Genomic DNA, 15507 nt, shown 5'->3' with positions numbered 1-15507 from the left:
CTCTGGGACGGCCTAAGCACCCTAAGGATTGTAAACACCTTGAGGATTAGGCCAAACACCAGCATAAAAATGTATTGTAGGGAGAAGTATCCCCAGAATCTGGTATGTTAAAAGCCTGACCCCTAGAGCCTGCGTTGGTAGTGCATGGCTTTAATCCCTGTACTTGGAAGGCAGAAGCAAGTAGATTTCCGTGAGTTTGAGACCTGGTCAACAGACTAAGTCCTGGTCAACTACACAGAGAAACCTTGTCTCGAAAAACCAAGAAGAAAGAAAGGAAAGAAAAGGCTTAGCTTCCCTAGAAGCAAAGCATTAGTAGACAATCTTTCTGAGGTGTATCCTTACATGAGAGCCTTAGGTCTGGTCCCTTCCTCTTTTTCTTGTCATCTTGGGCCTGAGTAGCGTTTTTTGGTTTTGTTTTGTTTTTTTGCTGTGCTGTATGTTCTGTCAGTACATCCCAATACCCCGACTAGGGGCCTGAAAGCACTGGAGGTGCCTAATCAGACAGGAATCTCTGAAATTGAGACCCAAACGGCCCTATCTCTTTAGAAGTTAACTATACAGTATTCTGTCACAGTGATGGGAATTCAGAAACAGTAAACTGTCAGGAAATCTGCAAGAATAACAAGCTACCAGTGAGTTCTTTTACATTCCGGTCCCTCTCTTGGTCCCTAGGAAGAGCTAGCCTTGAACCTGCAATATTCTTGCTTCAGCCTCCTGCAAGCATGGACTCCAGGCATGTGCCACAGCTCGACGTTCCTAATGACTGAGGAAATAATGTGGTAGACCGGGCCAACAGCTCAGTGCTCACCTCTTGCTCACAGGTGAAGTCATCAGCTTTGCTTGAGCTAATCCCATCCCTTTCAAGGTTAACAGGGCTCTCAGAGGAAGGAAAAGGATCCACTATGATACTGCACCAGACCCGAGGCCCAAACTGCTGGCCTTTGTGAGAGAGACGCCAATGCGAAGTGTATGTCCCCTCCAAGGTTGGGGCGATGAACTCCACAGACACCACCCCGATGTGTCCAGCCTTCAAGCAGGGAACCAAAACATCCTTCTTCTCTGTAGAAGCCAGAGTCAAATTTCCCCACATGAACTTGAGCTGAAAGAACAGGAAGAAGCTTGTCAGCTGTGCTTTCTGCTCCTGCCTATCCCCGTTTTTACATTTGGGGACGTACCTTTGTGTCTGCGCTCCACTTCACATTCCCTGTGTTTTTCATCCTCCAGTGTTTGATAAACTTGGTTCCTGGCTGAAGATGAGTCCCATCAGGCAAATTCTCATCCACGAATGCTGCACTGAGTGTTGGCATAACTGGGGCACAGGGCTGCAAAGGAAGCCTGGACAGAGATGCAGACGGTTAGTCACTTGCGACTGGTGTGATGGCCTCTGAACGTGTCACACTGTGACTCCAGATAAGCGGGTACTAATACACTTGACTTAACTACTAACACTATTTAGGCTGAGCCTGTGAGAAGGCTCAGCAGGAAAAGGTGCTTGCCGTGCAAGCCCAGAGACCTGAGATCAATCCCCAGAATGCATAAAGGCCGAAGAAAGAGACCTGACTCCATCAGCACGCATGTCAAGGACACAGGCCCTGACGCATTCTCGCGCACACGCACACACACACACTCAAATTCCATAAAACAAAGGCCATAAAACAAAGATATGCTGCCTAAGGTTAATTATAAGTGTCCATAAATATAGGGTAACTGCAAGTGTTCATAAATACAACTGGAGATTTGCTCCTTGGTTCCAACCCTGCCAGACTGCCTCCAGAAAAGAGAAGTCTGAATTATCCCTGTTCTAAGCCTTATTAGTTTCTTGCTTTCTGAATGAGGCATCAAAGCTGAGGGTCAAAAATAACCCCTGAGGGGCTGGAGAGCTGGCTCAGTGGTTAAGAGCACTGACTGCTCTTCCAGAGGTCCTGAGTTCAAAATCCGGCAACCACATGGTGGCTCACAACCATCTGTAATGCGATCTGATGCCCTCTTCTGGTTTCTGAAGACAGCTACAGTGTACTTATATATAATAAATAAATAAATCTTTAAAAAAAAAAACATCCTGAACCAGCCCGGAAGACAATGGGAAGCTTAAAACAGGTGGGTGCTCGGAGACACAGCAGGGAAAGCAAGGGCAGCTAAAATCCCTGTTTCAGAGAGCTGGACCGGAGGCCACATCCCTGCCTTGGCCCTGGACTTACATGAGGGTGTTAGACTGCAGCAAGCTCTCAGGTCGACCCAAAGGCGACTTGGGACTCTGGAGTCCATGGATTGAATTCCACAAATGAATCTTCCGGTGGAGTTTCAGCTGCTTTTTAAGCTCTTTGACCTCTGCCTTCCGCTGTTTCTTCTCAGCCCGCAACCTTTGCTTTTCTGCTTTCACAAAATTCTTATCCACCTGCTTTTGGAGCCTGTGGGATAACGAATGAATGCCTTAAAACACAGAAAGCCTGAGGCAGGCTGGACTGAATGCACGTCATCAACGTTAGCATCTAGTCTCTTAATTTACTCATCATTTCCATTTGACGAGTCTCAGACAACTGTTTCATTATCACACATCAATTGAGAAGGAGCAAAAATACAGACTATTAATAATTTTGTGATACTATATACTACCACTGCACTTTTCTTTTGTTATGAGACTATCTTGCTATGTAGCTTAGCCTGGCCTAACACTCAGGACGGTTCTGAGTGCTGGGCATTACATCTGATTTTTTTCTCACCTGAGACAAGGTTTCTCTGTGTGCAGCTCTGGCTGTCCTGGAACTCACTCTGTAACAGGTTGGCCTTGAACTCACAGAGAGATCTACCTGCCTCTGTCTTATGAGTGCTGGGATTAAAGGCAGCTGGCCAGATTTTTAAAAGATTTATTTACTTTTAATTCATGTGTATTAGTGTTTGCTTGAATATGTATGTGCACCACATTGTGTCTGATGCCCACAAAGGCAGAAATGTGTGTCAGATCCCTTGGAACTGGAATTACGGATTGTTGTGAGTTGCTAAAGTGGATGTTGGGAAGTGAGCCAGGGTCTTTGGCAAAAGCAGCCAGTGCTCTTACCTCTTACCATGAGATATCTCTTCAGCCCACTCAAATATTTTCATCATCAGTACTTTGTGTCAACAGAGTCAAGAAGCCAAATGGGGGGCTGGGGATTTAGCTCAGTGGTAGAGCGCTTACCTAGGAAGCGCAAGGCCCTGGGTTCGGTCCCCAGCTCCAAAAAAAAGAACCAAAAAAAAAAAAAAAAAAAAAAAAAAAAAAAAAAAAAAAAAAGAAGCCAAATGGATGAGCAGCCACAAATATGGCTTTACCTGACTTGTTCCAAAGCAGCAGGCAGACGAGGAGTGGGATACTTTGAGTAGAAAAATGGCTCAGAGGAAATCACAACAGGTCTCCGAAATTTTAGCAAAATGTGGTTAGTGTCATGGGAGTAAGGTCCAGCTTCACAATCTTCACAAATGTTGTAGGATGGGCAGAGGCTGTATGAAAAGACCAACATAGTAAAAATTTCGCAGCAGGAAGTCCCTGAAGTAGAGAGGAACAACCCAGATTAAGCTTTCATTTGCTCCATTACCAGCTGGGTGGAGACTTTTAATTGCCTCTAGGCGATGCTGAGGCCTAAGTTCCTCATTAGTAAAATGAGAAGATAACTCCCACTCACACCTATTCCATGAAAGTTTGTGGAAAGAAGTAAGATACAAGAACATTTTGAACTTGAACAAGGGGGTCTATCCTTAGTGACCTAATTTGGCCTGATGCTGATAATCCAAATGTGTATCTGAATGGCACTCTGAATAGTTCCAAGACCACAAAGGATGTAAATGAGGAGTGGCTTGTGCTTCTAAATCAAAGCCACACTGCCTAAGGCTGGAGAAAGAAGACTCACAGCTTCCCCTAAACTTCCCAGAATGCCAGTCGGCCACCGCTTCTGCCCAGGAACTGCTTACCTACACTGGTAGCGCACACCGACGATCCTCTTTTGGCAGTGGCTACAAGCAATATGCCAGCTGAACTGGTTCTCTGGCAAAAACAGGGTTTCCTCCTCTGAAATAGGCATTGAGACTTCTGAGGGTGAGGAACTGAAGGGTGGCTTCTGGAGGACAAGCTTCTCCTGCAACCTCTGTTCAAGCTTCTCCACCGTTTCCTTCACCACTTGTTCTCTGAACTACAATGTAGAACAGAAGGTAGGGGAAACTCAGTTCCAGCACCAGGAAGAGTGAGAAGAAATGGACCTTCCCTGTCTCTGGGTGCACGTTAAGGACATGGCTAATGGCTACTGGAGGAAGGCACAGCAATGTAATTAACAGGTCTCATCCTCATGAAGTGACTCTTTCCTCCTTGGGATGATTCTGTGAACTTGTCCTTTTCAAGGACAGAGATCTGTCTGTCCCCTCACAAACTTAGAACTGGGTGGTCTCTTTTTATGACGCTTCAGGCAGAGGTTAGAACTTCCTTCACCAGATCTGCTCTATGTCTGGAAGTCACAGCTGCCACTCCCCTGCATCAGAGGCTGCAGTCATCTGGGTTCAGCTTTCTACCTGTGCCAACGGTGCTGCTAAAACTCAGGTCAGAGAGGACACTCACCATCTCCAGGTAGCTTGTAAACCAGTCTGGGGGCTTGTCTTGAGGCTTGTCGGTGTCACAAGGAACAGGTGAACGTGCCTGGGAGAAAATACAAAAGAAGTTACTTTTTCTAAATTTTTCTAAAATGTATTATTTCTTTACCAAATGTCAAAAGCATGTAACACACAAATTTTTGAGAAAGAATACAGAAGAAAATCAAAATGTGTATTCTAGTTTCTTTCCTTTCTCTAGAAGTAAATCAAGGTTGCTAGTTTCAAAAATTCAGATCCAGATGGTCACCTTAATACCCAAGTTGTTGTGTACATGAGTATGCAGTGTGTGCATGTGGAGGCAGTGTGTGCATGTGGAGGCAGTGTGTGCATGTGCAGCTTGGCTGTTATCCCTTAGGTACTTTTTTTTTTAAACTTTTTGAGGCAGACTCAACTCAGTGGCCTGGAAACAGTCAACTAGGCTATGCTGGCTGTCCTGTAAGTCCCAAGGATTCTCCTGTCTCTGCTTCTTCAGTCCTGAGATTACACATAGGTATGACGCATGGCTTTTATGTGAGTCTGGGCACATATGTGGCAATCGGAGGATAGCACTGGGCGTTGGTTCTCACCGTCCACCTGTGGGAACTAGAGCCCGTCTATTGTTCATTACTGCCATGCCAAGGTGGCTAGCCGGTCACCTTTCAGAGATTCTCCTGTCCTTGCTTTCCATCTTGCCATAGGAGCACTTAGACACATCAGGGTTACAACATGACACTATGCCTGTGAACTGGGGGGATTTGAACTCGTGTACATGCTGGCAAACCAACTCTTTACCCAGTAAGTCATCTTTCCAGCTCTTTGGAGATCACACTCAGGGTCTTGTGCTTTCAAGCTATTTCCCCAGCCTCCTTGCCCAAATCTTTGATGACTATTCAAATGTTATATAAGACAATGAGATGTAAGGTTAGACTTGGACGGATAGGCCCATCCTCTCGTACCTCTGCTGTAGGCTCCTCTGTGGTCTTCATATCTGATCCCAAGACTCTTACCAGCGAAGAGTAATGTGCGAGTGGCTTCTTCCCTGTCCTGGCAGTTGCTTGTTTTTCTACTACAGTTTGGGGGAGCACTTCATCTACAACATGGCACCCTTCGTGGACTTGCATCTGTAGTTGATTTCCTTGCTTAATGTTAGCCATCTAAAAGTGTTACAAGAGCATGTCACAAAATGAAAACACATCATGGTTCTCTTTTTCCAAATGAAATGTCAAAGCGCTGGAATGCAGAAGTATGGTGAACTGTGCTGTAATTTTTGTTTGCATTTCTAAGTGAAGAGGCTGAACACCTTAATTAAACTTATTAACTCTTGAGGTGTTGACATGATGCCACACATGGAAAATTAGCACCTAGCATTTTATGATCAGTAGTAACAAAATACTGTATACTAAGAATACTCTAGAAAATTACCTTTAGGCTATAAAAAGTATATATGAGACAAACAAATTTCAAATTTAGCTTTGGGACCCATTTCTAAGATATCTCATTATAAAAGTACAAATATCCCAAAATCAAGTTTAAAAAATATGAAGCATATCTTATTCCAAGCATTTTAGATAAGGATAGTCAACCTCTATTAATATCTCGCCTGATGCTTGTCAAGAATATCAACTACAAATGGCTTTATTAAGTTAACATTTGAAGAAATTGTTAGGTGAGATTTTGCCATCTACTGGTTCTTCTTTAATTACTGTTTGCGTAGTTTGACCTTGTGTCTGCCTGGGTTGCCCTGGCTGGCATAAAGCTTGAGATCTTCCTCTGAGGTACTCCAAGTACAGGTGTGCAGTACCTGTTAACTGCTTGTTCTGTAAGGCATTAACTCTAATCTCAGCTTTCTAAAAGACGAAATTACTTCCAGACTGGTACTAATCATGGAGACTTAAAGCTGTTCCCTATAGCTGAGCACTTACTTTTCTCCTAACCCAGTATTTTAGAAAGCAAGCTTAAGTCATTGTATCTTTGTGAAGAACGTCTTCCTAATAAAGTATTATGGAAACCCCAAGAAGCTGTTTGGTTTTCATCAAGTTATATAAACGTTTAAGAAAAATTAGGGACTGAATAGCTAAGAGTCTAGCCCCCTGTGTCCCAAAACTGTTTTCCCTTTACCCATCTTTATGCAATAGTCTTAAGATTCCTATTAGGATGGGATATTGAGCACTTGTTTAGCACGCACCAGGGCCTGAGTTAGAGCAGCATTGCAAGAAAGGAAAAAAAAATCACCTAAAATTTCCTGTACAAATATATTTTATTTGAAACTGGGTTTTGTTCTGCTGCCCAAGTTATCCCTAAACTAGGCTTAAATAATCCTCCTGCCACCTCCTTTTTTTTTTTTTTTTTTTTTTGGTTTTGAGACACGATCTTGCTACACAGCCTAACTGGTCTTTGAACTCGATGTCCAGGCACCTTGGCCTCCAGAGTGCTGGGATCACAGAAGCGTGCCCCATGCTCAGGGCTGCTGCTGGTTCTCTTCTTCATGTCTGAGTGCTGTCTGCCAGAGGAGGGCATCAGATCCCATTGCAGATGGTTGTGAGCCACCATGTGGTGATTGCTGGGAATTGAACTCAGGACCTGGAAGAATAGCTAGTACTCTTAACGCCTGAGCTATCTCTCCATTCCCTTGGGCTTCTTTTTAAGATGGTGGCACTAAGGCCGGCAATGATTAGAAGTGCCTGCTGCTGAGTCCCTGCCCTACTTAACAGACGTCCTAGCAATAGGTGTCATTCTGCTTATTCTTAGTACTTTCCAGGGGAGTTTAGGTTTTAATAAGTATCTTTCAAATACTTGAAAATAATACGAAGTAAACATTACCTTAAGTGCTTCTTCATATTCTCCTAAAGGGACAAAAACAAAACAGTGGGATTTTTGGTTTTTGTTTTTGATCAGTTTTACAATTACACTGAATATCATCTACCCTACAATTTTTTGCTTTTTTGGGGGTGGGAGAGTCTAGCTATGTAGCTTAGGCTGACATCAAACTTACAATCCTTTGTGTGTTGGGATTACAGAAGGGTCAGGCTAATTCTATAGTTCCAGTGTAAAGCATAGAGACTATCAAATTCTTAGAATCTTCATATATAGACTCCCTTCTTATTATATGGTGCTCTTCCTTCTGGTCATAACAAGATTTCATCCCTGGCCTCTTCCCCTATAGCTATGACAACCAGAGCACAGCAATATAGTGGTAGCCAGGACTCTGGCAATGGAGCTATGGTTACTCCACTGAGGTGTCAGGAGACCCTTGCCTGAGATTCCATTCCTTTCCCTAGCTGCAAGAGGTCTGAGAGATGATAGCCTATTTACAGAAGTGAAGGACGGCTAAAAGCAGGTCTCCATGATGCAGTAAGATGGCAAACCATGACGGGGTGGGGCCTTGCAGTGATCTACCTGTTTGGGGGCCTCCCAAACTCCTGTACACAACTCTGCTCTGCAAGGAAGTGCAACAGACTCACGGCTTCCACCGGGCTGGCTTTGGGGAGATTATACTTTGATCTCTTGTTGGCGCCCACCTGGTGTGGTGTCTCCTCTGAAGTTCTTGCAACAAGATCCAGAGCTGAGAGCAGCTAATACAAAGAATCTTCCTCTTCAGTCCCTCTGTGCTGCTCTAGCCTTTGAAGTAAAAAATATCAACCCAAACCCCCTAACTACACTTTGTGAAGCCCAAGATTCAGTTAAGCTCCTGGACTATGTGAAGACTATCATTTTACCTGGTTCACATAAGGTTGTAGGGACGACAATATGGACTACAACCAAGTATCTGACAAACAGGGACATGACTTGTCTAAGCATTGATAGTCACACATACGCCAGGTCAAAAGCCTGCAGCACCAGCAGAATGAGTTGTGTGTGACAACTAGATGTGAACCACTTTCAGAAGATCGGCATCCTAAGTATCATGTTGGCTAAGACCTGCCCTTATGATCCATACACATGTACTGTCTTCTATTAAAAACACTGGCATACAATAAAAGTCCCCTGTGAGGCTGGGGACGTAGCTGAACTGGTAGGGTGCTTGCCTAGAAAGCACCAGGCACTAAGTCTGATTCTCAGTATTGCATACAGTGGGGTGGAGGCCCAAGCCTGTAATCCAGTACCCAGAAGGTGGAGGCAGAAGAATCATGTTGTTCAAGGTTATCTTAGGAGTAGAAGTAAGCCAGAGATACCCTGAGATAACCTGAGAGTCTGCCGCAAGAAGAAAAAAGAATCTCCTATAAAACTAAAGCCACAGGTGACCGGGTACAACATCGGTTTACATTATACCAAATTCTACTCTAAAATGTGTGCTAGGGAAAAACAGGATTTAGATGGAAACACCTCAATGGGCAGAGTAATTTGTTTTGAAACAGGGTTTCACTACGTAGTCCAGATTGCCTTTAAACCAAGGATCCTCCTGCCTCAGCCTCCTCAGTACTGGACTTAAAGATAAATATTGCCATGTGAGGCAAATTTTAAGTAAAGCTAACAGGATTTTTCTCAGGAACTTACCTTGACTATTGATGGATATCTATGAAGAGAAAAAAGCAACAGTGAATTCTGAGTCTCATCACCGGAGCATTTTGTTAACTAGGACCAGTCAGTCTCATGGCAAACTCCCAGGTCAGGTGGTCAGCATTCCTACTACTGCTTAAATAGCGTGCTCTGTTTTATCTCAGTGGCATTAACACGTAGCATAACGTAGGCCTAGGAGCATGGATCTGGGGCCCCTACTTCATTACTTTTGTGCCTTTGGGCAGGATTCCTGCCCTCAGAGCTTCTGCTTCCTTATGGCAAAGTGAAGACGACGTGGTACCTGACGACAGTAGTGCTAGTCTAATGCACTCAGACCACTTCCTAAAGCTTCATCATCATCAACTAAATGACGGCCTAGCTATAGTTAGGTTCTTCCTCTGATATCCTTCATGTTACTTTCCCATTTCTCAACTCCAGTTCAGATGCCAAGAGTTTTTGTTGTTGTTGCTGTTTTGAGACAGGGTTTCTCTGGCTGTCCTAGAACTCGCTCTGTAGACCAGGCTGGCCTCAGAGATCCGTGTGTCTCTGTCTCCCCACCCACAGTCTTCATGAAGTACGCAACTATCAAACACATTTAAACTATGAGGCAAGTGCGATAAAACTATTATGAGCTTTTTCTTTCTTTTGTTCCCCCTGCCTCTATGGCTCTCTGAGACAGTTTTTTGTTCTAAAGTCCAAGTTGGCTTAAACTTCCCAAGTACTGGAAAGACAGGTGTGAGCCATTAAACTGGGCTTTATTCTGAACTTTTAAGCTCCATACCACTCTGGAAAGATCCCTGTTCTACATATCTAATAACGGGTTCACAGATACTTTACCTCCTCATTTTCCTCATCCAGGTATTTTATTTGGATAGTATTCAGATCAAATGAAACTTTTACCTGTAAATCAAACAATTGGTTCAGTGTATCTCACTATATAAGATTAAACATTTTAACTTTATTTTATTGATTATGAACTTTCCAAACATTAACATGTATTAGCGGTAATGGTGGAGCTGGGAAGAATGCTGCCTAAGCCAAGAGTAGTGTGGTAGAACTTGTGGACCTTTCCAAGACCACAGCTCTTGCAGCCTGCAGATAGCAGCCCATGAATCTCCAACTTACATATCGCGGCAAAGCCTCCTGAACCCAGAGCTCACCAATTTGGCTAGTCTAGTTAGCAAATTTGCTTCCAGGATGCCCTTTATGGGCTTCCTAAGTAACAACGTTACATTTGTATGGGTGGTGGGAATCCAAATGCTGGTGCTCACATCTTTATGGCAAGGGCTTAGCCCAAGGAGCCCTCTCCCTGGCCCTTATGTTCACTCTTCTGTGATGCTGGGGATTCAATGCGGAGCTTTGTGGATGCTAACTGAGCCCTTCACTAAGGTACACACACCTTAAAGTAGTTTTAAAAAACAACTACAAGCAGACTAAAACATCTGCAAGTGGTAATAGATACAGGGGTAATACTTCTAACACACACACAAAATCACGAAAACGGACAGTAGGAGGAGTAATCCAGTGGCCCAATGCAGGACACAGAGGCAGGTGGATGTCTGTGTTTTTTAGGCCAGCCTGGTCTACATAAGAAGTTCCAGAACAGAGAGATTTACAAAAAAAAAAAAAAAAAAAAAAAACCACCAAAAATTTTAACAGATTAACTTAAGTAAATACGTGTACAGAATTTACAAGAGGAAATAGAATGCCTAATATAAAAACATATTCAAACTAACCACTGCCAAACAATGTAAACAAAGAAATATGTGATATATTAGGGTGGTAAACAAAAAAAATTTTTTTTTTGAGACATGGTTGTTTCTCTGTTTAACAGCTCTGGCTGTCCTGGAACTCAGAGACCCACCTGTCTTTGCCTCCCAAGTACTGGGACTAGAGGTGTACACTACTACTTGGTGTGAACATTTTTGAAGCTGTAATGTTCAGTGTTGTCAAAGATTTAGGGCAAGGAATGAAGCTCAGCGGCAGAACACTTCTCTAGCATGTGGAAGGCCCAACGTTTGACCTCCAGAACCACAAAATAAAAAAACAAAAAACAAAAAAACAAAAAAAACCCAAACAACCTTCAAGGCTGTAAGTCATTTTTCTGTTCACCGTTATAATCATTCTGTGAAACAGTCGGCAGCTACCTATTAAAGTGTTTTTGATTTTATGTGTTTGGGTGTTTTGCCTACGCATCACAGGAACGCCTGCTGCCTGCACAGGAAAGAAGAAGATGGCTGAGGTTCTGGGCTCGTGAGCTGCCACATGGATGCTAGAAATCAAACTGGTCCTCTGGAAGAGCTGCCCCTGTTCTTAACCCCAACCCCTATCTATCACAATTTAAAATCAGGCTAATGAAATGGCTTAAGTAGTAAAGTGCTTGTTGTACACAAGCCTACTAACCTGAGGTTGAGCCTCAGAACTCACATAAAGGTGGAAGGAACACCCCCCCAACCACCACACACCCCACACCAATTTTTTAAAGTTCATCACCTTTGGATAAAGTCTACTCTATAGAACCAATGTAAGTTATCCATACTGAGCTATCGGTCCTGTCTACTTTATAATGAGAAAAGAAAGAAAACCTGGGTGGGGAAATCAGTAAGTAATGGTTACATCCACAGTGTTCAGCAATACTAACACCACCGGGGACTCAGAGCTTTCAAAGACTGAGCTTTGCTGTGTGTACTGATGAGGAACTATTTACTGCTGGGCAAGGACAGCAAGATGCAGAACACTGTTTCTGTATGACCAGATAACTGCACAGACGAGGAACTGTGTGTGGGTAAGTTCCTCGGGCTGTTTTCTCTGCTTACTTAAAGGAGAAGTAAACAGCACATGCAGGATAGGAGTTTGTGGACAGATATTCTCTCCTTACATGTTAAGACTCTTTCATGCCTTATAATGGGCATGTAATACACTTTTATAATTTAAAAATTTCCAACAGAAGAAAAGGGCAGGCTGTCCGCTCACCCAACTGCTACAGAAAGGAAGGTATCTGCTGCTCACATCATTTAACAAGTGCACTGCTTGCTCAACAGCCACCTGCCTGGGGCAGCATGGAGAGAAATTGCTGGAAGGCAGGGAACTCGACTGTAACATACTGGTTCTTCTCTAAAATTTCCTTCCTTCTAAAGCTACCCACATAGATTACCAGGTAAAAACATATTTGTAACCAAAAATGGTTACATTAAACACAGATGTCCAAGTAGTAAAACATTGACCATGGCAGGCCCACAAAACTGGAAGAGTACAAAGGGCAAACCAAGATGAAAAAAACTATTACCAAATCAAGGAACAGAGACGCTGCTGCGTGAGCACCCGAGGGAGTTTTTGCTTTTTGCCAGTTCCGAGACAGCCAACCTTTGACCCAGCAATAAAGCAACTGGCAGGTCTTGCAAAACACAAGTTACATCCTCGTCAGGTAACAAGCAGCAGCAGCAGTCTCCTCTCCAGCCAGACAACACCCCCACGGCCTCGCTGTTGGGGAGGACAGCCAAATTTATCCCTCAGAATGTTCCGAACCTTAATTCACTGAAAATATAATTTTACGTCATACAGTAGAGAGAACCAACTCCCAAAACTGTCCCAGACTTTTGCTCTCACAAAAAAAATTTATATATATATTTCTATGTATATATATATATATATATAAACTTTTAAAGATGTTTAAAGGAACATAGTTGTTTCTTCCCTTTGTCCTGGCACATATCCTCTACACATACTGAATCCCTGTAAAAAACAATTTTCCAAGGTCCAGAAATGCATGAAATAAATTGCTCAAAATAGCTATATTTTGAAAAAATATCTGTTTAAACCATTGAGAAACAGAACAAAGTGGTACTTACCATAGCTTCAACATCAGCCCAAGTTGTATTTTCTGGATCCGAAACCAGAAAGCTTTGAGTTTCATTTTTAAAAGTCACATTTAGAGTAACCTGTGGTTCCATGCTGTCGGGCTGGAGCTGAGAGGATGGGTAGATGAAAGGAAGAGGAAGGGATTAAAAACCCAGAGACATCAGCTCTGATCTGTAAGTTAGATTTGGCAGATCATAGCGAATGAGAGAAACAATGTCCCTAGGGTGACATTACTATCTAGCAGTGTGTTTTATTTCAAATCTCAGTTACACAGAATTTTTTTTTCAGAAGTAATGCTCAAACTATTGCCATAAAGATTTGTACTGTTACAGTCACACTTACATAGAACTTGCACGTCAGAGAGAAAAGCTGAGGTGAGCACACACCTGTAGTCCCAGTTACTCAGGAAGTTGCAGCAGGATGGTAGCAGGAGTCCAAGAGTTCTAGGTCAGCCTAGGAAACATTGAGATCCTGGCTTTAGGATTAAAGAGGAGAAGTGTGGGGAGGGGATAAATGTCTGAAAAGAGTTTAAATTCTGTCCACGTCTATAAAAACTCCTTTAACATGTCTTGGGTCTCTGAGATTTTCACTGCCTATGTCAGTGCTTGGATAGTTAAGCATCTCTAGCATAAGCCAGCATGGTGGATTAACATGGACAAGGGCTCTGCCTTGGGGGGGGGGCAGGAAGGGAATCTCCAATTTTAGGCAATGAGAACAAAATAGCCTGGGCTATAGAATGAACACTTGTCTCCAGAAAATAAGCAAGCAAGCAAACACCAAAACAAAACAAAACAAAACAAGAACAACAAATCTTCCACAATTACAGGAAAATTTAAAGCTATACAAAAGTGAAGAAAGTAACATAATGGGTTCTTTTGGACCTATCAGCTACAGCTAGCTTCCAAAATAGCCAACTGCGAGCTAATTCTGTTATCCAGAATTCCTTCCTTTCAGGGGTGTGTGTGTGTGTGTGTGTGTGTGTGTGTGTGTTGCTGCAAATAGAATACAGATGTTTGGATGCTAGGGAATCGCTCTACCACTGAGCTACAACCTTGCCCCATGACAATTTCTCTCTCGACAAAATATTCATCCTTTCATTCATAAATATGTGTAAAATGAGAAAAAAATATAAAATCCACCATTATCATGCCTAAGAAGCTGTTGATTCCTTAATCAACTACCTACTATTAAAGTCTTTGATTTTTTTTTTAAGAAATATTTATATATAAGTACACTGTAGCTGTCTTCTGAGACACCAGAAGAGGGCATCAGATCCCATTACAGATGGTTGTGAGCCACAATGTTTATATAGTTGCCAGGAATTGAACTCAGGACCTCTGGAAGAGCAGTCAGTGCTCTTAACCACTGAGCCCATCTGTTTGATTTTAATGAAGGACTTTGCTTACTGATGAGCTGTGACTTTAGGGGGAAAGATAGTTTAAGTTGGGTTGGGGATTTAGCTCAGTGGTAGAGCGCTTGCCTAGCAAGCACAAGGCCCTGGGTTCGGTCCCCAGCTCCGAAAAAAAAAAAAAAAAAAAGATAGTTTAAGTTGTTTAAAGCTACAAGTAAACTCATTGACCACCCCCCCCTCCCACCGCAAATGTTACCACCTCTTAAAATATTCAGCACATCTTCACTCTGCATCTAGAAAGGCCAGATTCTGTTCCACATACAAGAGGCAAACAAGATTAAGTCCTAGACTTTTCTAATGTCACAGGAAGGGAGGCCATGGGACGGGAAGACTTGGGTTCCAGATACAGTTCCACCACAAGACTAGTTGTGGAATCTAATAAAATTATGGTCTAGGAGATTGGGATTAAGGTGGAACCAGTCAGTCTAAGTATGTGCAAAGCTGTGGGGTCAATTTCTAGCGCCACAAAGTGAGCAAATTCCTTGAAACAGTGTCCAAAGATGCAAACTATTATCAACAGAAACAATTCTTCAATTCCTCTTTTTTTTTTTTCTCCTCGGAGCTGGGGACCGAACCCAGGGCCCTAGCAAGCGCTCTACCACTGAGCCAAATCCCCAACCCCCTCTTTAATTCCTTAAAATAGTTTCTATTTTATTTTTTTACTAATTTTTTTTAAAAGATTTATTTATTTATCATATACAAGTACGCTGTAGCTGTCTTCAGATACACCAGAAGAGGGCATCAGATCCCATTACAGATGGTTGTGAGCTACCATGTGGTTGCTGGGAATTGAACTCATGACCTCTGGAAGAGCAATCGGTGCTCTTAACCGCTAAGCCATCTCTCCAACCCCCTATTTCTTACTAATTTTTGAAGGAGACATAATCTCACTCTGCAGCCCATGCTGGCCTGGAAACTGCTATAGATTTGCCTGCTTCTGCCTCCAGAGTATTGTACTGTGGATACCACTGTCATTTTAAGAATCTTATAGGGCTGGAGAGATGGCTCAGCAGTTAAGGGCACTACCTTCTCCCCCAACGGACCCAGTTCAATTCCCAGCATCCATGTAGCAGCTTACAACTGTCTGTGATTCCAATCCAGGGGATCTAACTCTCTCCTATAGACATACAAACAGGCAAAACACCGATGCT

General features: G+C 43.0%; 1 protein-coding gene across 9 annotated transcripts in view; it reads right to left on the bottom strand.

Moving 5' to 3' along the window:
• The window catches only part of Nbr1 (NBR1, autophagy cargo receptor), a 28331-nt gene that overhangs the window by 10956 nt on the left and 1868 nt on the right, over positions 1 to 15507 (bottom strand). For 7 of the 9 annotated variants that reach the window (XR_015630642.1, XR_015630643.1, XM_087572288.1 and 4 more), the window contains 12 exon segments: positions 13332 to 13398; positions 12936 to 13052; positions 9925 to 9987; positions 9085 to 9103; positions 7411 to 7433; positions 5547 to 5744; positions 4580 to 4657; positions 3943 to 4160; positions 3307 to 3474; positions 2199 to 2408; positions 1176 to 1335; positions 809 to 1099 (listed from right to left, as the gene is read on the bottom strand). Coding sequence is in view for 7 of the 9 variants with exons in the window: in XM_087572288.1 (XP_087428414.1) it covers positions 809 to 1099; positions 1176 to 1335; positions 2199 to 2408; positions 3307 to 3474; positions 3943 to 4160; positions 4580 to 4657; positions 5547 to 5744; positions 7411 to 7433; positions 9085 to 9103; positions 9925 to 9987; positions 12936 to 13037 (1530 nt within the window). In the remaining 2 variants the exon portion in view is untranslated. 9 annotated transcript variants of the gene reach the window in all.

The sequence above is a fragment of the Rattus norvegicus genome, chromosome 10, assembly GCF_021556685.1.
Source record: "Rattus norvegicus strain SHRSP/BbbUtx chromosome 10, alternate assembly SHRSP_T2T, whole genome shotgun sequence".
In the NCBI taxonomy this organism is placed as follows: Eukaryota; Metazoa; Chordata; class Mammalia; order Rodentia; family Muridae; genus Rattus; species Rattus norvegicus.
This window is presented reverse-complemented; position numbering and strand designations above follow the sequence as displayed.